Source organism: Schistocerca gregaria, chromosome X (assembly GCF_023897955.1).
Source record: "Schistocerca gregaria isolate iqSchGreg1 chromosome X, iqSchGreg1.2, whole genome shotgun sequence".
Classification (NCBI taxonomy): Eukaryota; Metazoa; Arthropoda; class Insecta; order Orthoptera; family Acrididae; genus Schistocerca; species Schistocerca gregaria.
The window spans coordinates 53944821-53963562 of NC_064931.1; the positions used below are offsets into that span (position 1 = coordinate 53944821).

The 18742-nt window shown below is 40.4% G+C and overlaps 1 protein-coding gene across 2 annotated transcripts in view; it reads right to left on the minus strand.

Annotated features, from left to right (window-relative positions):
* Window positions 1-18742, minus strand: part of LOC126298879 (TBC1 domain family member 22B) — a 157116-nt gene that overhangs the window by 82537 nt on the left and 55837 nt on the right. For both annotated transcript variants that reach the window (XM_049990405.1, XM_049990404.1), the window contains exon 5: window positions 13844-14077. In XM_049990405.1, the coding sequence (XP_049846362.1) occupies window positions 13844-14077 (234 nt within the window). The remainder of the gene's footprint in view (window positions 1-13843; window positions 14078-18742) is intronic.

Below are 18742 nucleotides of genomic sequence, written 5' to 3' on the forward strand. Positions count from 1 at the left end.
GTCATCTGTGGCACCCGTACAGCACAGCGGTATGTCAATGATATTCTATGCCCCATTTTCTTGCCCTTAATGCCAAGGAATCCTGGGCTTACGATTCAGCCCGATAATGTCCATCTGCACATGGGATCCATTACAGGTGGATACTTTAATCTGGCATCCATTGACTGGGAAAATCACACGTTTATCACAGGGGGCAGAAGCAAAGACTTGTGTGAAGTTATTCTAGGAGCACTCTCAACATACAACCTTGAGCAATTGGTTGGAAAACCAACTCCAGATGGGAACATATTAGATATCTTGGCAACAAACAGACTTGATCTTTTTGAGGAAGTTAATCTAGAAGAAGGTGGTTGTTGTTGTGGTCTTCAGTCCTGAGACTGGTTTGTTGCAGCTCTCCATGCTACTCTATCCTGTGCAAGCTGCTTCATCTCCCAGTACCTACTGCAACCTACATCCTTCTGAATCTGCTTAGTGTATTCATCTCTTGGTGTCCCTCTACGATTTTTACCCTCCACAATGCCCTCCAATACTAAATTGGTGATACCTTGACGCCTCAGAACATGTCCTACCAACCGATCCCTTCTTCTGGTCAAGTTGTGCCACAAATTTCTCTTCTCCCCAATCCTATTCAATACTTCCTCATTAGTTATGTGCTCTACCCATCTAATTTTCAGCATTCTTCTGTAGCACCATATTTCGAAAGCTTCTATTCTCTTCTTGTCCAAACTATTTATCGTCCATATTTCACTTCCATACATGGCTACACTCCATACAAATACTTTCAGAAACGACATCCTGACACTTAAATCTCCACTCGATGTTAACAAATTTCTCTTCTTCAGAAACACTTTCCTTGCCATTGGCAATCTACATTTTATATCCTCTCTACTTCGACCATCACCAGTTATTTTGCTCCCCAAATAGCAAAACTCCTTTACTACTTTAAGTGTCTCATTTCCTAATCTAATTCCTTCAGCATCACCCGACTTAATTCGATTACATTCCATTATCCTCGTTTTGCTTTTGTTGACATTCATCTTACATACTCCTCTCAAGACACTGTCCATTCCATTCAACTGCTCTTCCAAGTCCTTTGCTGTCTCTGACAGAATTACAATGTCATCGGCGAACCTCAAAGTTTTTATTTCTTCTCCATGGATTTTAATACCTACTCCAAATTTTTATTTTGTTTCCTTTACTGCTTGCTCAATATACAGATAGAATAACATCAGGGAGAGGCTACAACCCTGTCTCACTCCCTTCCCAACCACTGCTTCCTTTTCATGCCCCTCGACTCTTATAACTGTCATCTGGTTTCTGTACAAATTGTAAATAGCCTTTTGCTCCCTGTATTTTACCAATGCCACCTTTAGAATTTGAAAGAGAGTATTCCAGTAAACATTGTCAAAAGCTTCCTCTAAGTCTACAAATGCTAGAAACATAGGTTTGCCTTTCCTTAATCTTTCTTCTAAGATAAGTCTTAAGGTCAGTATTGCCTCACGTGTTCCAGTGTTTCTACGGAATCCAAACTGATCTTCCCCGAGGTCGGATTCTACTAGTTTTTCCATTCCTCTGTAAAGAATTCTTGTTAGTATTTTGTAGCTGTGACTTATTAAACTGATAGTTTGGTAATTTTCACATCTGTCAACACCTGCATTCTTTGGGATTGGAATTATTATATTCTTCTTTAAGTCTGAGGGTATTTCGCCTGTTTCACACATCTTGCTCACCAGATGGTAGAGTTTTGTCAGGACTGGCTCTCCCAAGGCCATCAGTAGTTCCAATGGAATGTTGTCTACTCCGGGGGCATTTTTTCGACACAGGTCTTTCAGTGCTCTGTCAAACTCTTCACGCAGTATCGTATCTCCCATTTCATCTTCATCTACATCCTCTTCCATTTCCATACTATTCTCCTCAAGTACATCGCCCTCGTAAGGTCTCTCTAATTTTCCTGTAGGCAGTATCTATCTTGCCTCTAGTAAGATAAGCCTCTACACCCTTACATTTGTCTTCTAGCCATCCCTGCTAAGCCATTTTGCACTTCCTGTCGATCTCATTTTCGAGATGTTTGTATTCCTTTTTGCCTGCTTCATTTACTGCATTTTTATATTTTCTCCTATCATCAATTAAATTCAATATTTCTTCTGTTACCCAAGGATTTCTAGCAGCCCTCGTCTTTTTACCTACTTGATCCTCTGCTGCCTTCACTACTTCATCCCTGAAAGCTACCCATTCTTCTTCTACTGTATTTCTTTCCCCCATTCCTGTGAATTGTTACCTTATGGTCTCCCTGAAACTCTGTACAACCTCTGGTTCTTTCAGTTTATCCAGGTCCCATCTCCTCAAATCCCCACCTTTTTGCAGTTTCTTCAGTTTTAATCTACAGTTCATAACCAATATATTGTGGTCAGAGTCCACATCTGCCCCTGGAAATGTCTTACAATTTAAAACCTGGTCCCTAAATCTCTGTCTTACCATTATATAATCTGATACCTTTTAGTATCTCCAGGGTTCTTCCATGTATACAACCTTCTTTCATGATTTTTAAACCAAGTGTTAGCTATGATTATGTTGTGCTCTGTGCAAAATTCTACCAGATGGCTTCCTCTTTCATTTCTTAGCCCCAATCCATATTCACCTACTACATTTCCTTCTCTCGCTTTTCATACACTCAAATTCCAGTCACCCATGACTATTAAATTTTCATCTCCCTTCACTATCTGAATAGTTTCTTTTATTTGATCATACATTTCTTCAATTTCTTCGTCATCTGCAGAGCTAGTTGGCATATAAACTTGTATTACTGTAGTAGGTGTGGGCTCCATATCTATCTTGGCCACAATAATGCGTTCACTATGCTGTTTGTAGTAGCTTACCCGCATTCCTATTTTCCTATTCATTATTAAACCTACTCCTGCATTACCCCTATTTGATTTTGTGTTTATAACCCTGTTGTCACCTGACCAGAAGTCTTCTTCCTCCTGCCACAGAACTTCACTAATTCCCACTATATCTAACTTTAACCTATCCATTTCCCTTTTTAAATTTTCTAACCTACCTGCCCGATTAAGGGATCTGACATTCCACACTCCGATCCGTAGAACACCAGTTTTCTTTCTCCTGATAACAACATCCTCTTGAGTAGTCCCCGCCTGGAGATCCGAATGGGGGACTATTTTACCTCCGGAATATTTTACCCAAGTTGACGCCATCATCATTTAATCATAGAGTAAAGATGCATGCCCTCGGGAAAAATTACGGCTGTAGTTTCCCCTTGCTTTCAGCCGTTCGCAGTAACAGCACAGCAAGGCCGTTTTGGTTATTGTTACAAGGCCAGATCAGTCAATCATCCAGACTGTTGCCCTTGCAACTACTGAGAAGGCTGCTGCCCCTCTTCAGGAATCACACATTTGTCTGGCCTCTTAACAGATACCCCTCCGTTGTGGTTGCACCTACGGTACAGCTATCTGTATTGCTGAGGCATGCAAGCCTCCCCACCAACGGCAAGGTCCATGGTTCAGGGGGGAGGGGGGGGGGTTAGAAGAAGGTATTAGTGACCATAATGTCATTGTGGCTTCTATGTCAGTGGCAGTTGCAAAAAAACCACAAAGAAACAGTGTAGAGTTTCCTTGTTTGGGAAAGCAAATAAAAATGTCATTAATGAATATCTTCATAGTCAGCTCCAATCATTCACTGCAGGACACAAAGATATTGAGCATCTTTGGTTGAAATTTAAAGGTATTGTCTACCATGTACTCAAGAAGTATGTGCCTGGCAAAAATATAGGGGAGGGAAAAGATCCACCTTGGTACAACAAACAAATTAGGAAGTTGCTGAGCAAGCAGAGAATTTTGCACAGTCATTTTAAACATAGTCACTGCCCCACTGACAAACAGAAATTATGCGAAATGAAAGCAGTTGTCAAAAAGTCAGTGAGAGATTCTTTTAACAAATTTAAAGCAATATTTTATCTAAAATTCTAAAAATAACCCAATAAAATTTTGGTTGTACGTATAATCTATGAACACTACAAATAATTCAATACCTTCTCTTGCTGACAGTATGGGTAATGTAACTGATGATGATAAACAGAAGGCCGAATTTCTAAACTTAGCTTTCAAAAACTCGTTTACTGTAGAGAACTGCAGCACCATTCCCCCTTTCAATTATCGAACAAACACAAGGATGTCTGACATACTGTTTAGTGTATCTGGGATTGTAAAACAATTAAGGTCCTTAGATGCCAGGAAGGCATCTGGCCCAGACGGTATCCTGGTAAGATTATATGTTGACTACGCTACAAATATAGCACCATTCTTATCCATCATCTATAAGAGATCATTGGAACAGGGAAAGTTCGACGGGACTGGAAGAAGGCCCAGGTCATAGCAATCTATAAAAAGGGTAGAAAATCAGATGCACATATTTACCGGCAAGTTTTACTGACATCGATTTGTTGTAGAATCATGGAACATATTTTTTCTTCAGACATAATGACCTTTCTCGACTCTGAGAAGCTCATCTGCAGAAACCAGCATGGTTTTAGGAAACAGTGGTCATACGAGACACAGCTGGCCCTCTTTGTGCATGATAGACAACAGGCTCTAGATACTGGCTCCCAAGTTGATGCCATATTTCTCGACTTTCGAAAGGCATTCGACTCAGTTCCGCACTGTGGCTTGCTCCATAAGGTGCGTGTTAACGGTCTATCTGATAATGTATGCAGTTAGACAGAAAGTTTTCTAACAGACAGAGAGCAGTATGTTGTCATGAATGGGGTGACTTCAACAGAAACAAGTGTGACTTCAACAGAAACAGGTATAACATCAGGTGTGTCCCAGGGCAGTGTAATAGATCCACTGCTTTTTATGATTTACATAAACGATCTGGTTGATGGTATTGACAGCAACATTAGACTGTTTGCTGATGATGCTGTAGCCTACAGGAAAGTAGTATCACACAAAAGTTGTGGACAAATCAATGAGGATTTGCAGAAAATAGGTTGGTTGGTGGCTGAAGGAGACCAGACAGCGTGGTCATTGGTCTCATCGGATTAGGGAAGGATGGGTAAGGAAGTCGGCAGTGCCCTTTCAGAGGAACCCTCCCGGCATTTGCCTAGAGTGATTTAGGGAAATCACAGAAAACCTAAACAAGGATGGCCGGACGTGGGATGGAACCGTCGTCCTCCCAAATGCGAGTCCAGTGTTGCAGAAAATAAATAAGTGGTGTAATGACTGGCAGTTATCTCTCAATATTTGCAAGTACGAGGGTCGGTCAAAAAGTAATGCCTCCCATTTTTTTTCTACTTAAAAAAATTAAGTTAAGTGAAAAATTTGAATTTGGTGCCATTCCTCAAACCTTCTTCTGCAATCCACTGCAGTAGTAACTTTCTGTGTCAACAGGTGGCAGCACAGCAGAAGTTTGTAAGATGGCCGACATCGATGTTCGTTTGAGACAGCGTTGTGTGATTGAATTCTTGAATGCAGAAGGTGAAACGCCCATACGCATTCATGAAAGACTGAAGAAGGTGTATGGTGTTGTGACAGTGGATGTCAGCACTGTTAGACGATGGGTTCGTCGTTGTAAGGAAGCTGAAGGGCAAACACCGTTGACTGACGAAAAGCGGAGCGGCAGGCCGGTGAGTGCAGTGACTCCACACAACATTCAGCAAGTTGATGACATCATTCGTGGTGACCATCGGGTGACTGCAGATGAAGTGTGTCGCATTATTTCTCTTAGTAAAGGCAGTGTGATCACGATTATTAAACAATTGGGGTACTCAAAAGTTTATGGACGGTGGGTTCCAAGAATGTTAACCGATCAGGATAAAGAGGCAAGTAAAACAATAGCCTCCCAACACTTGCAGCGCTTCCGTTTGGAGGGAGATGAGTTTCTGAAAAAAAGTTGTGACTGGGGACGAAACATGGGTGCATTTTTTTGAACCCGAATCAAAGAGGCAGTCAATGGAGTGGCGTCACACAAGCTCGCCGAGGAAGAAAAAATTCAGAACTGTGCGATCGGCAGGGAAAGTTATGGCAACAGTTTTCTGGGATACAGAGGGTGTGATTCTGGTTGATTTTTTGGAGCAGGGATGCACAATAAATTCTGTTCAATATGTCACACCCCTCAAAAAACTTAAAGCACGTCTTCAGCGAGTTCGCCCAACAAAATCAATGGCAGATGTTCTTCTTTTGCATGACAATGCAAGACCACACACCAGTCGTCACACCTCTGACGAGATTGTCAAAATTGGATGGGAAGTTTTGCCTCATCCCCCATACAGCCCTGACCTGGCACCATCAGACTTCCATCTGTTCGGGCCACTAAAAGAAGCTCATCGTGGTATTCATTTTGAAGATGAGGAGGCCGTCAAAACATCCGTGCGTCAATGGCTTAGGAAGCAGAGCTGTGATTTTTACCATGCTGGGATACATGCCCTTGTTCAAAGATGGACCAAAACTGTAGAGATGGGCGCAGATTACATTGAAAAATGACAAAATGATCCTCAATGTTGTGGTTTTCAACCTATGTAATTGCATTTAAATTTCCTGACAATTAAACGTAGAAAAAAAAATAGGAGGCATTACTTTTTGACTGACCCTCGTATAACCTACTGTGTATAAGAAGGCAAAAATCCCCATTAATGTACAAGTACAAAATAAATGCCCAGTTTCCCGAAGAGGTAACATCCGTCAAGTATCTGGGTGTGACTATTCGAAATGATCTCAAATGGAATGATCAGATTACAGAAGTAACAGGCAAAGTGAACTCTAGATTGTGCTTTATTGGTAGAATCTTGAAGCGATGCGGTCTTTCAAGAAAGGAAACAGCTTACAATATGTTAGTTCATCCAGTCTTAAGAGTATTGTTTGTCTGTATGGGACCTTTACCAGTTGGGTCTGATTCAAGAGATAGAGAAGGTCAAAGATAAGTGGCAAGATTCGTGATTGGTACATTTAGCCATCACAAGAGAATTCCAAATCTCATAGAAAGTTTGAAGTGGGACACACTTGCAGATAGATGGCACACTAAGCGAAAGGGGTTGCTCACTGAATTCCGAAGTCTGATCTTCACCGAGGATGTAGAGCATATATTACCACCTCCAACTTTCAAATCGTGCAGTGATCACCATACAAAGATAAGGCAAATTAGAGCTTGTACTGAGGTGTTCAGACAGTTGTTTTTCCCTCACATGATCCGCAAGTGGAACAGATGGGGGGTGGGGGGGGGGTGGGGGGGGGGAATATGACTTTGATGTGAATTGTGCCCTCCACCACACACCACTTGGTGGCTAACAGAGTATATATGTAGAAGTAGATGTAGATGGCGAGAGTTTCTAATGCTTGTCTTCATGCTTGTCAAACCCTACCTTAGCCAGCAAGATCACCACATCTCTTTCCAATTGAGATCATTTCCAGCATTATGGGCAGAGCCCTCCAACCAATGCAGGATTTTGAAGGCCGAATGTGCCAACTGGACAAAATCTATCACACTATGCCTCAGGAGAACATCCGACAACTCTATCAATCAATGCCAAACCGAACAACTGCTTGCTTAAGGGCCAAAGGTGGACCAATGCAGTATTGACATACTCAAATTGTGAAGCTCTTCTCTCAAATAAATCATCGATTTTTTCTGAAATTGTAATCATTTGTTTTTCTGTACACATGCATCACATCTACTTATTTTTGTTGCATTTGTATAATTCGTTCATAGAGCATCTTTTTTCCCTTAGAGTGTATTTATGGTTTCTTACATAACCACCACTGACCGAGGCAAAATTGAAGGCAGTGAATATCTTCTTTCTGGGTGCTTGAACTCGATGACATGCTTCAATTTATACAAAATGTTCACGTACTACTGTGTGTTAGTTGTGGTGCTGCATTCCAGAAAGTCAATGAGCATCGGGCCCTTCCAGTCAATGAAAAAGGTATCACAAGTTTCCTGGAGTTGGCATCCCTGTTATTTCAATTACAATGCAGAAGTTTTGCTAGCAACCCCTTACACACCCTATGTAAATTCCCAATGCCCCTTTCCAATGCCCCTCTCATGCAATTTCGATATTTTTGGAGCTCTGACAAAAGAAATATGTGACCCTCGATTTGCTTCAGATGATGAGGTGCACACCAGGGTACAACCTTAATTCTGTAGACAACTGCAAACTTCTTTCCGTGAAGGCATTGACCATCGTATCTCACAGTGGGATAAATGTATTCACAGTTATGGCACTCACTTTTGAAATAACAAACAGCTTACTTACTTCTTTCCCATCGGTCTCATTTTCATTTAACTGTCCCTTACAGATCCTGTGAAGTTACCAAATTTAGAGAATTCTGACTGTTTTGGTTCAACTTATGTTTCGAATAGTCCCAGATATTTTCTATGGTATTAAGAATTGAGTGAATTTGAGGGCTAGCTGGGATATGATAGGGTGCCCTAATGTTCATCAAATCAATGTATGCGTACAACCGTGTGAATATGGCTGTTGAAACCTTGGAAAACAAATGTGTCCACAGCATATTCACCATGAATTTGGTAACTGACAATGTTAAAATAAACATCCCAGTTCACTTCTACAGTAACCTGAATGAGTGAGACTTTGTCATGGTACAACAAACAGCCTAAAATCAGCACAAAACCATATCTGACAAAAATTACACTCTTCACACACTGCACATTAAATGCCTCAGCGGGCTATTAGTGAGCTTGACATGTCGCATAATTTTAAAAGAGGAACACACTATGCACCTCCAGTCAGCTACTGCCCAGTTTTTTGGCTTTTTTGGCCCACTGAAGACGCACAGCTTCATGTGCTACTGTAAGCTATGGCTTTTTGCAATGTACCTGACCCCAAACTGGTTGACACTAACCTACATTAACTGACACTAACCTACATTAACTGACACTAACCCACATTAACTGACAGCTGCAATTCCTGTCAGCTTTGAAACCGACTGTCACTAACAAAGGATGACAGTTATCTCTGATCACGTCAGTTGGGATCTTTTTACCACTCTCCTTACACCATGTACATACCCGTGAGTGGTATGACATTCCTCGTCGACACGTTCGACAATTCACCTTGATACACTGACAAATCGGGCAAATTAGTACACACCGTTTGGTCATGGGGTGGTCCTAACATGTGAGCTACTTTCTGTCATTCTGTCACATTTGCACACTGACCCATTTTACTCTGTTGATTCCATACAACTGGCTGGCACATACTCAGCACTTCACAACAAAGACTGAATCAGTGGTGGTGGGTCACGCGAGAGCCTGATACCCATTCTACACCATCTACAGCACTCTAAAGTGACCATTGTGCTGTTATAAGGGAGTTATTACTACTATTTTGTCTAGTGAGCTTGCGTACCATTAAGTATGCTAAGTTACTGCATTATTGCAAGTGTAAAAAAAAACAAAACACTGAAATCTGTAACCACTTGTGAATTATTTCATTAGTACCATGTAACACATTTGGTCTACATTTACTCAACAAAATTTAGCTTTGTATCCATCTGATGTTAGAATAGGAAGCAATGACTTTTCATTGCAAGAATACACCAAGCCATATGACTTGCAGCAAATACAGAACAGAAGTGTCAAACAGAAAGTTATGAATGAGATTTTGAAACTAGTAGCACAATATTTATAAAATCATTTGCGACTGGTTACAGAATTCATTTTTCACACCACTGTTTTACACATTCAGAGTAAGTATAATCTCAAACTGTCGACATTATTGCTGCGTAATTCTTGTTTGCTGATGAAACTATTTTAGTATGACTGGAAGTACTACCTTACTTTTCTTCTTTTACTTTCTTATTTTATATCCAAAATTCTCTCTTTGTTATTTCTCACTGTTATATAACTTTTACATCACTTAAACACATTGTGTTTGCACTCAATGAGAAGTACTGTGTCCTAAAATTATACAATGCCTTATGTTTAAAACTAGTTAGTATACTCTGCCACTATGGTCACAGATAAGATTTAACACAAAAATTATTGTTCATTTTGAAACATCAGCATTAGACATGAAAGTGCACAAAGCATTATGAATAGCATCAAGCAAATAAAACTGTATTCAGCCTGACCTGGAAAGAGTAAATAACAAAAGACTTAATTTGCTCCCTCTACCGTATTTACTTGAATCTAAGCCACACTCGAATCTAAGCTGCACCTGAAAAATGAGACTCGATATCAAGGAAAAATAATTATCCCAAATCTAAGCCGCACCTGAAATTTGAGACTCGAAATTCAAGGGGAGTGAAAAGTTTTAGGCTGCACCTTCAAATCGAAACAAAGTTGGCCCTTTGTAATATGAGACACAATTTAGGTCAAATGAATGATGATACAGCTACAGTAGTTTGGTTCGAGTCGTAAGCTTAGCAGTTAAGCTTTACTAGGTAGCCATTGCTATGCGTCAGGCACTCCGTCTGTATTTATACGGGTACCCTTCCTTTTTCACGTGCTTCATCTGGTTTGAACTGATTGCTCATTTTTCTTTGATCTGATAAGTGCCGTTCCCTTTGTTATAGGTGTTTACGTCACTCTAAGCTGAAAATGCATTATTGTACTGTGTCATGCATTGTTTGTTGCATACTGTTAATGAGTGTTTATGACCTGTCGCCGCTCGTGACAGAGAGAGAGAGAGAGAGAGAGAGAGAGAGAATCATCTCATTAGTGAAACAATGGCACGGGACCGCTATTTGTTGTTACTTACACTGCTGCTTTCTTTGATAATGATCAACAAGAACCAAATAATAGACTGCGTGTGATAGAAAACGTTGTGAAGGAGAGTTTAGCGGAAAACTTTCTGCATTTCAAAATCTTTGCAGATGCCTCTTTAGTACATTACATTCTGCACAGAAATTAGAGTCATCTTAGATTTAAAAATCTAGTCAGTTGTCGTGCTTCATTTCTGACTGTATCACTATTCGGCGTAAGAATAATACAAATATAAACATGGCATGAGGTGTACATTCTTCCGCGTTTCCTGTTGTCTCTCTCTAGTTTTGTAGTTTATTGGGCAGACAGGATTTAAATGAGATGGCAGCAAACACAAAAGAATACATGGCAAAATGTTTATATTCATATTATTCTTATGGTGAAGAGAATACTGCATGTGAATCACAATTCATAAAAGTTCCTATTAGCAACCATCTCTTGTCACAGGTAGGAAAAAATTCAGAACGTTGAGTTGGCCATATTGACAAACATCCCAAACAGTCTTGCCAGTCGGATTTTCGTAGTACAATGAAAGGCTGCTACATTCGAAGGTGAACAATATAGAATTTGTATTTACTTCGTTGGATAATGTATGAAAATGCCCTGGTCAAAACTCGGGGCGGAGAAAAAAAAGCTCGTCTTCCACTTTTTTTTTTTTTTTCACTGGTGCAGAGGTTTTGGTGCCAGTATTTATCTTTGTGCATCTAAAGCATGCCTATGCAGCGCTACATACATTCAATGGCAGAAGTTAGTTGTGGCGGCACCTACCAACATTTTACAGAACTTCCGCTTACTTTGCACTCGATTCTAAGCCGCAGGCAGTTTTTTGGATTACAAAAACCGGAAAAAAGTGCGGCTTAGATTCGAGTAAATACGGTATATTGCAACTCGTGTAACACTTCCACTGAGCAGGTTGATACTTTGCCATAAAGCCAAAAATCAAATGCAAAGTTAAATCTGCTCTATTATCATGAACAGGAAACTACAGCACACACGTTATGACAGAAAAGCTGAGAAGAGTAATGCAGTAGTAAACACAGTCAATCAAGATTATATTTACAACACATTACAAATACTTGAACAGAATAATACCAATGATATTTTAGATGACCCAACTTTCCAATTCCAAATGGAAATTAAGAAAAGAACTTTGTTTTCGAAAAGAAGTGGTTCACCTCTGAGTGTTACTGAGCCCAATGGTCCCCATTACAGCCCCAGGCAGTAATATACAAGAAAGCTGCACTAACCAGTCGATAGTAAATTGAGTTCAGAGCCCCACTCAGTTTATTATGGAGAAATGACTGCAGATGCTCTCAAATGCACACACATTTGGAAGTAAAAGGTTTGTCTGGAAAGCAATGTCATCAGCTCTATTTTAACACTCCTACTGGTCAGATCATGGCCTATCCGTCAACCAGTAGACGGGGTTTGTTTGCTTCCCAACTCAACCAACACCACTCTGGGCTCCCAGAGTGTCAAGATATGTCCCTAATGCAAACCTGTTAGGTGATCTGCTTTGTTCACTTGCATGCAGTGAAATTCAGCATGAAACTTGGGAAGTCTACTGCTGAAACATTTCCAATAACTGAAGAGGCAGTTGTAAATGAATGTCTGTCAACATGGCAGATATTTCTGTGGCACAACATGTTTCTGGAATGCCAGGATAACATCTACAGTGGAAGTTGCTCTGGATGCTCTTCAGTGTTGAAAGGTGAAGACAGTATAACTCGTGTGCATGAACTTCCTAATACATGTAGTAGAATGAGTGGTTGTCCAATAGATCAGACTCTGGGGAGACTGTAACCAAACAATTGAACACGAAGAAAGTTTATGCAAAACTGGCCTCAAAAATTCTGACCAACTACCACAAGTCCAAGTGAGTGCTTACTTGTGAAGAACTTTATGAACTGAGCAGAAATATGGCCCTTAAATAAAGAGAGATAGCTCCAAGTGGTACATTTCTGTGCATGAGCAGATCCAAAGTGAAGACAATGCTCACTGTCTCTTCATATGCTAGTGACTTTGTCCACCATGCGTTTCTACCTGCCAGACACACTGTCAATGCTACTTTGTACGTTGAAGAGCTCAAACGGCTGGAAAGAAAGATAGATTTGCATATCAGACCCTGCATAGTCTCTTCCTGGAAGCTCCACCAAGACAATGTGCCCAGTCACACCCAGCCTTCTTGATGAAGGATTATCTCATCAAAGACAATGTGGCATTGCTCCCCCAGCCATCTAGTTGCAATCTGGTTCTGGCAAAGTTATGTTTCCTTGGCTCAGGACACCCTTGAAAGGACCATTTCGAGACCAATGACAATGTGAAAGTTGCTCTTACCCATGCCCCAAAGGACATTCATCCCAGACCTTCTAGGGCGCCTACAACACTTGGAAATCGTGCTGGCAAAAATGTAATGATGCAGGTGGGTCCTATTTTGAAGAGTTCTGAGGCATTGTAACACAACCCATACATTCTCTTTCATCTGATCAAAGCGAGACTAAAATCACAAGAAATCAGATAACAAAAATTACACACAACCATTAGCTTCAGGTCAAGCAGGACTGAAGGACTAGCAGAGAGAGGACTACAAAATGAGATGCTGGAAAATTTTTTATGACAGAAATATTGAAAGGATATCAATTCTATAATAATAACATCATTCAACAACTGGAACAATTTTTTCACTTTCATTGAGAGAATACTGATAAAATACTTAAAACTATAAAAGAAAGCATGTAACATTATATTCCTGCATATCTGGGTGACACGGCCATTAGTGGTGGTGTATAATCCAGTAAAAATTGCCACATAACCTTAGGATGATAGGCTCTGTTGAATAGCTAGAAACTATAAGTGTACCTTGGTGTCAATTTTAAGTTTGTGGTTCATACAGTTGCTGCTAGGGTGTCCTTGATGCAGTGGTAACGGTGTGGAGCAAGGACAGTGCAAAGGCAAACTCGCTAAATTTATGTAAGCCTGACAAGGAAATTGTACACTGAGTGTCCTACAGCACTGCAAACAACTGCTTGAAGCAATGGAAAAAGATGAAAAATAACTGGACAATTACAATATTGCCAAGTTTAAAAAGAACTTAAGCTGACAAACACACCTTCCTTCGAGGAAAGACAAATCTTTGAGCGACCCTGACTTGAAAGCAAGGGTCGTGGTCTTCCAGGATAGTTACGAGACACTGTTGGAGAACAGTGTTGTGGCAGCGTAGAACTTTGTTGTTGTTGTTGTTGTTGTTGTTGTTGTTGTTGTTGTTGCTGCTGCTGCTGCTGCTGCTGCTGCTGCTGGTGTTGTTGTTGTTGTTGTGAACTTCGCACAGGTGACAGCGAGGATGCTAAACAATACAATAATTTACACATTTAAAACATAAACTTATTTTTGTTATTATCACAAGGTATTTTGTAACTGCAATAGGTTTTTCACGCAAAACAATTACCCTGTTTATGCATATAAGTCTCTCCGTACGTCAGAGATGCGCTGATGTTTGCTTAAAGTACAACTCACTAGTTTCAATTTGCAGTACATAAATTTTAATTTTTTGTGTTTACATATGCGTGTTTTGATAAATCATTCCATTACTGATGGAGTCATCACAAGCCTGACAGTTACTCGGACTGACCCAAGACAAAAATTGGGGACGACCATTGTCTTTTTGTGTGGAAGGAAAAAAATTCTCTATGTGAAACTTCCTGGCAAATTAAAACAGTGTGCTGGACTGAAACTTAAACTCGGGACCTTTGCCTTTCACAGGCAAGTGCTCTACCGGCCGAGCTACCTGAGCATGACTCACAACCCATCTTCACAGCTTTATTTATATCATTACTTCATATCCTACCTTCCAAATGTCACAGATGCTCTCCTGCGAACCTTGCAAGACTAACACTTTTGGAAAGAAGGATATTGTGGAGACATGGCTTAGCTACAGATTGGGAGATGTTTCGAGAGTGAAATTTTCACTCTGGAGCAGAGTGTGCACTGATATGAAACTTCCTGACAAATTAAAACTGGGTGCCGGAACGAGGCGAGGTACTAGCAAAAGTAAAGCTGTGAGGATGGGTTGTGAGTCGTGCTTGGATAACTCCTGCGAACCTTGCAGGAGAGCTTCTGTAAAGTTTGGAAGGTAGGAGACGGATACTGGCAGAAGTAAAGCTCTGAGTACCGGGCGTGAATCGTGCTTCGGTAGCTCAGATGGTAGAGCACTTGCCCACGAAAGGCAAAGGTCCCGAGTTCGAGTCTCAGTCGGGCACACAGTTTTAATCTGCCAGGAAGTTTCATATCAGCGCACACTCCGCTGCAGAGTGAAAATCTCATTCTGGAGTTGAAAACATATTTTTCATCCAGATCACATGCCATGGCAAAGATGTCTCACAGAAATAGAACAAGGATTTTGTGATAGCACATTTATAATAATTTTGTGTTTAAATCTGACAATACAATTGCAGCAACTACATATACTACTCACATATATATTTTGTACCACACACTGCAGATTGTAAAGATTGGCGGCAGTGATAGAAGCCATGAAGCAAAACTGTAGCACCTGAGCTTTCTTTTAAATTTATATTTTACACAGTGTACAGAAATTCACTGAGGCGCCTTCTAATTAGGTTGTAACGTCAACTAGGGAAGTTCTTATCCCTACCGCCACTCTGTACCAGCCAAAGCCACTTTGTCTAGCTCACTACATAACAAAGTTTACAGACCTTCGCCTAAGAAACATTCAAAATTCCTAAGGTACGGGATTATTAAGTATAAACAGGCACAGACGCTATAAATTGAAGTCAGAACAAGAATTTCATTCTTCTCCTCCTTGGTAGCAATTTTACCAACATTCACAACATCAACTGCCATAACCAAATCGCAAACCCATAAACTGACAAGAAAGAAATTTCAAAATTTGATGTCATATAATAGACCAATTAGGAAAAAAAGTGGGTTCTGCCGTTAGTAATACTGTGGGGTACATAACTGAAAAGACTGTCACTTTGCTAATGATATCCGAGGTAATTGAGCCATTTCCCAACACACTACGGCCACAAGTTGTACCTTAAAAATGCAGTTTTGAGAGTTCTTTCCTTTTATGTTCAATTCGAAAATAGCAAAAATTTATGGCCTACATGGTGAAATAAACTGAAAATTGTGAAATACAGTGAAAACTCTCAGATTACAACATATCGGCTGTTTGTTTTCCACCTGCAGCCAACAGCTGTATAGCATGGTGATGTCACAGTAATGCAATGAGCACTATCTGTTTAATTGCAGTTTGAAGATTGCTTTTTTCTCCTTCAAACACCAAATAATTTTTTTCGTGGTACACACCAAGTTTTGCTGAATGAAGCAGTATGATTAACACTTATGAAAACTTCACATAAAAATAAAGAGTTCACACCACACACATTATCCTGTGAAGACATAAGCTACAGATATTTCCTACTTTTCAGTCATTTTGTCAAATTAGCAAATACACTGAAGCACCAAATAAATTGGTATAGGCATGCGCATTCAAATACAGAGATATGTAAACAGGCAGAATACAGTGCTGCAGCCAGTAACACTTATATAAGAGAACAAGTGTCTGGCGCAGTTGTTAGATAAGTTACTGCTGCTGCAAAGGCATGCTATCAAAATTTGAGTGAGTTTGAATGCGGTGTTATAGTCGGCACACGAGTTATGGGACACAGCATCTCAGAGGTAGCGATGAAGTGGGGATTTTCCCGTACGACCATTTCACAAGTGTACCGTGAATATCAGGAATCCGGTACAACATCAAGTCTCCGACATCACTGCTCCCAGAAATGGATCCTGCAGGAACAGGACCAATGATGACTGAAGACAAGACCTGCAACCCTTCCGCAAATTGCTGTGGATTTCAATGCTGGGCCCTCAACATGTGTCAGCATGCTAACCATTCAACAAAACATGTACCCTTGATGACTGCACAACACCTCGCCTGGGCCTGTCAACACTGACATTGGACTGTTAATGACTGGAAACATGTTGCCTGGTCGGACGAGTCTCGGTTCAAATTGTATTGAGCAGATGGACGAGTACAGGTATGGAGACAACCACATGAAGCCATGGACCCTTCATCTCAGCAGGGGAATGTTCAAGATGGTGGAGGCCCTGTAATGGTGTGGGGTGTGTACAGTTGGAGTGATATGGGACCCCTGATACGTCTAGATATGCCTCTGACAGGTGACATGTACGTAAGCATCCTGTCTGATCACCTGCATCCATTCATGTACACTGTACATTCCGATAGACTTGGGCAATTCCAGCAGGACAATGTGACACCCCACATGTCGAGGATTGCTACAGAGAGGCTTCATGAACACTCTTCTGAGTTTAAACACTTCCACTGGCCACCAAACTCCTCAGACATAAACATTATTGAGCATATCCGGGATGCCTTGCAACGTGCTGTTCAGAGATCTCCACCCCCTCGTACTCTTAGGATTTATGGACAGTGCTGCAGGATTCATAGTGTCAATTCCAGCTAGCACTAACTCAGACATTAGCTGATGCATGCCACATTATGTTATGGCACTTCTGCGTGCTTGCGGGGGCCCTACACGATATTAGGCAGGTTTACCAGTTTCTTTGCAACAGTATAAAGGGTATCAAACCCAATCTGTTTAAAATGAACTGAAGATATTTTGTCATTCAAATATGATATCTGTGGTCTCATGTTTTGAAAAAGCAACATTTAAAAATAGACTTCATTTTAGAAATTAAAAGAATTTCTAGCAGATTCCCTCCTTGGTGTACACAGTCCAGTTTAAGTTACACTTGTAGAACTCAATAAGATGTTATATAAGAGATTTTATGCAATAGTAAATCAAGACACATAACAGAAAACAAAGATAGTAGGATAATTTTTTCAGGCCACTGCTTACCTTCAGGAAGCAAAATTTGTATTACTACTGACAGACATATAAAAGTGAAAGTTATACACATCCTAAATTTTGGACCTACGAGTTCTTCACTCAGAGGGGAGAGAGGGATAGGTTGGTGAAGGTTAAAAGGAAGGACAGATTACTCACACACCAGGGTAAGAGGGGCCCATCTATAGGGAAGACAAGGATAAACAAAGACGCAGGGGAAATGTTAGGGAGAATAGGTCAGAGGTGGACATTAGTAAGTACGGTGCCAGCTTCAGTCCAGGGATGATTAGGTCCGAGTGAGAAGATTCGGGGTAAGAGAAACATATAATGCATTAAAGAATTACGATAGTGAGTCAAAAATTGCCTACAAATTTCATTTTACAATGTATTTACAAAAAAAAATTATGGTTTGACATATACATTATTTTTCAATATATTCTCCTTTCTTTTCAATGCAGTGTCCAGCAGTCCACAAGCTAACATATTCCCACCAAGAAGGTTTTCAGTTGGTAGCAAAGTAATTTTTGCACCGATTTCTGCACTTCCACATCTGAAGAAACTCTATGACCTTATAGCATATCCTTGAGTGGCCCAACTTGACAAAAGTTGAAGGATGCTAGATCTGGGCAGTAAAGATGATGTCCCAGCAGTTCAAAACCCGATTTATTGATAGTTTCAACAGAGCAGTGAGCCCTGTGCATGTGGGTTTGTTGTAGAACAGCAATACTTTCTATGAGAACAGACCTCATTGTTTGCTGTTAATTGCAGGATTGAGCTCTTTTCTGACAATTCACTGTAAAACTCTTTGTAGGTGGCTTTTCCCTCTGTTATGTAGGGGAGAGTGTTGAACTTAAGAGGATAGTGTACCTAGACCCACATGATGTTTTCTGGTCAGTGGTTCAGTCTAAACAGTTTCTGCAATTTTCTACAAATTTTATTTTTATTAGATATTAGGTTTTGTTTCGTGCAGCATTTGTAAACGTTCTGCATACTACGCATTTAAGTACTGTATAGTACATTAAAACTATTTGGAATGTACTGTTAATTCTTTAGGTACAGAATTTTATGGAGAGTAAAATAATATGTATTTTTAGAGCTACTTGTATAACATGTGA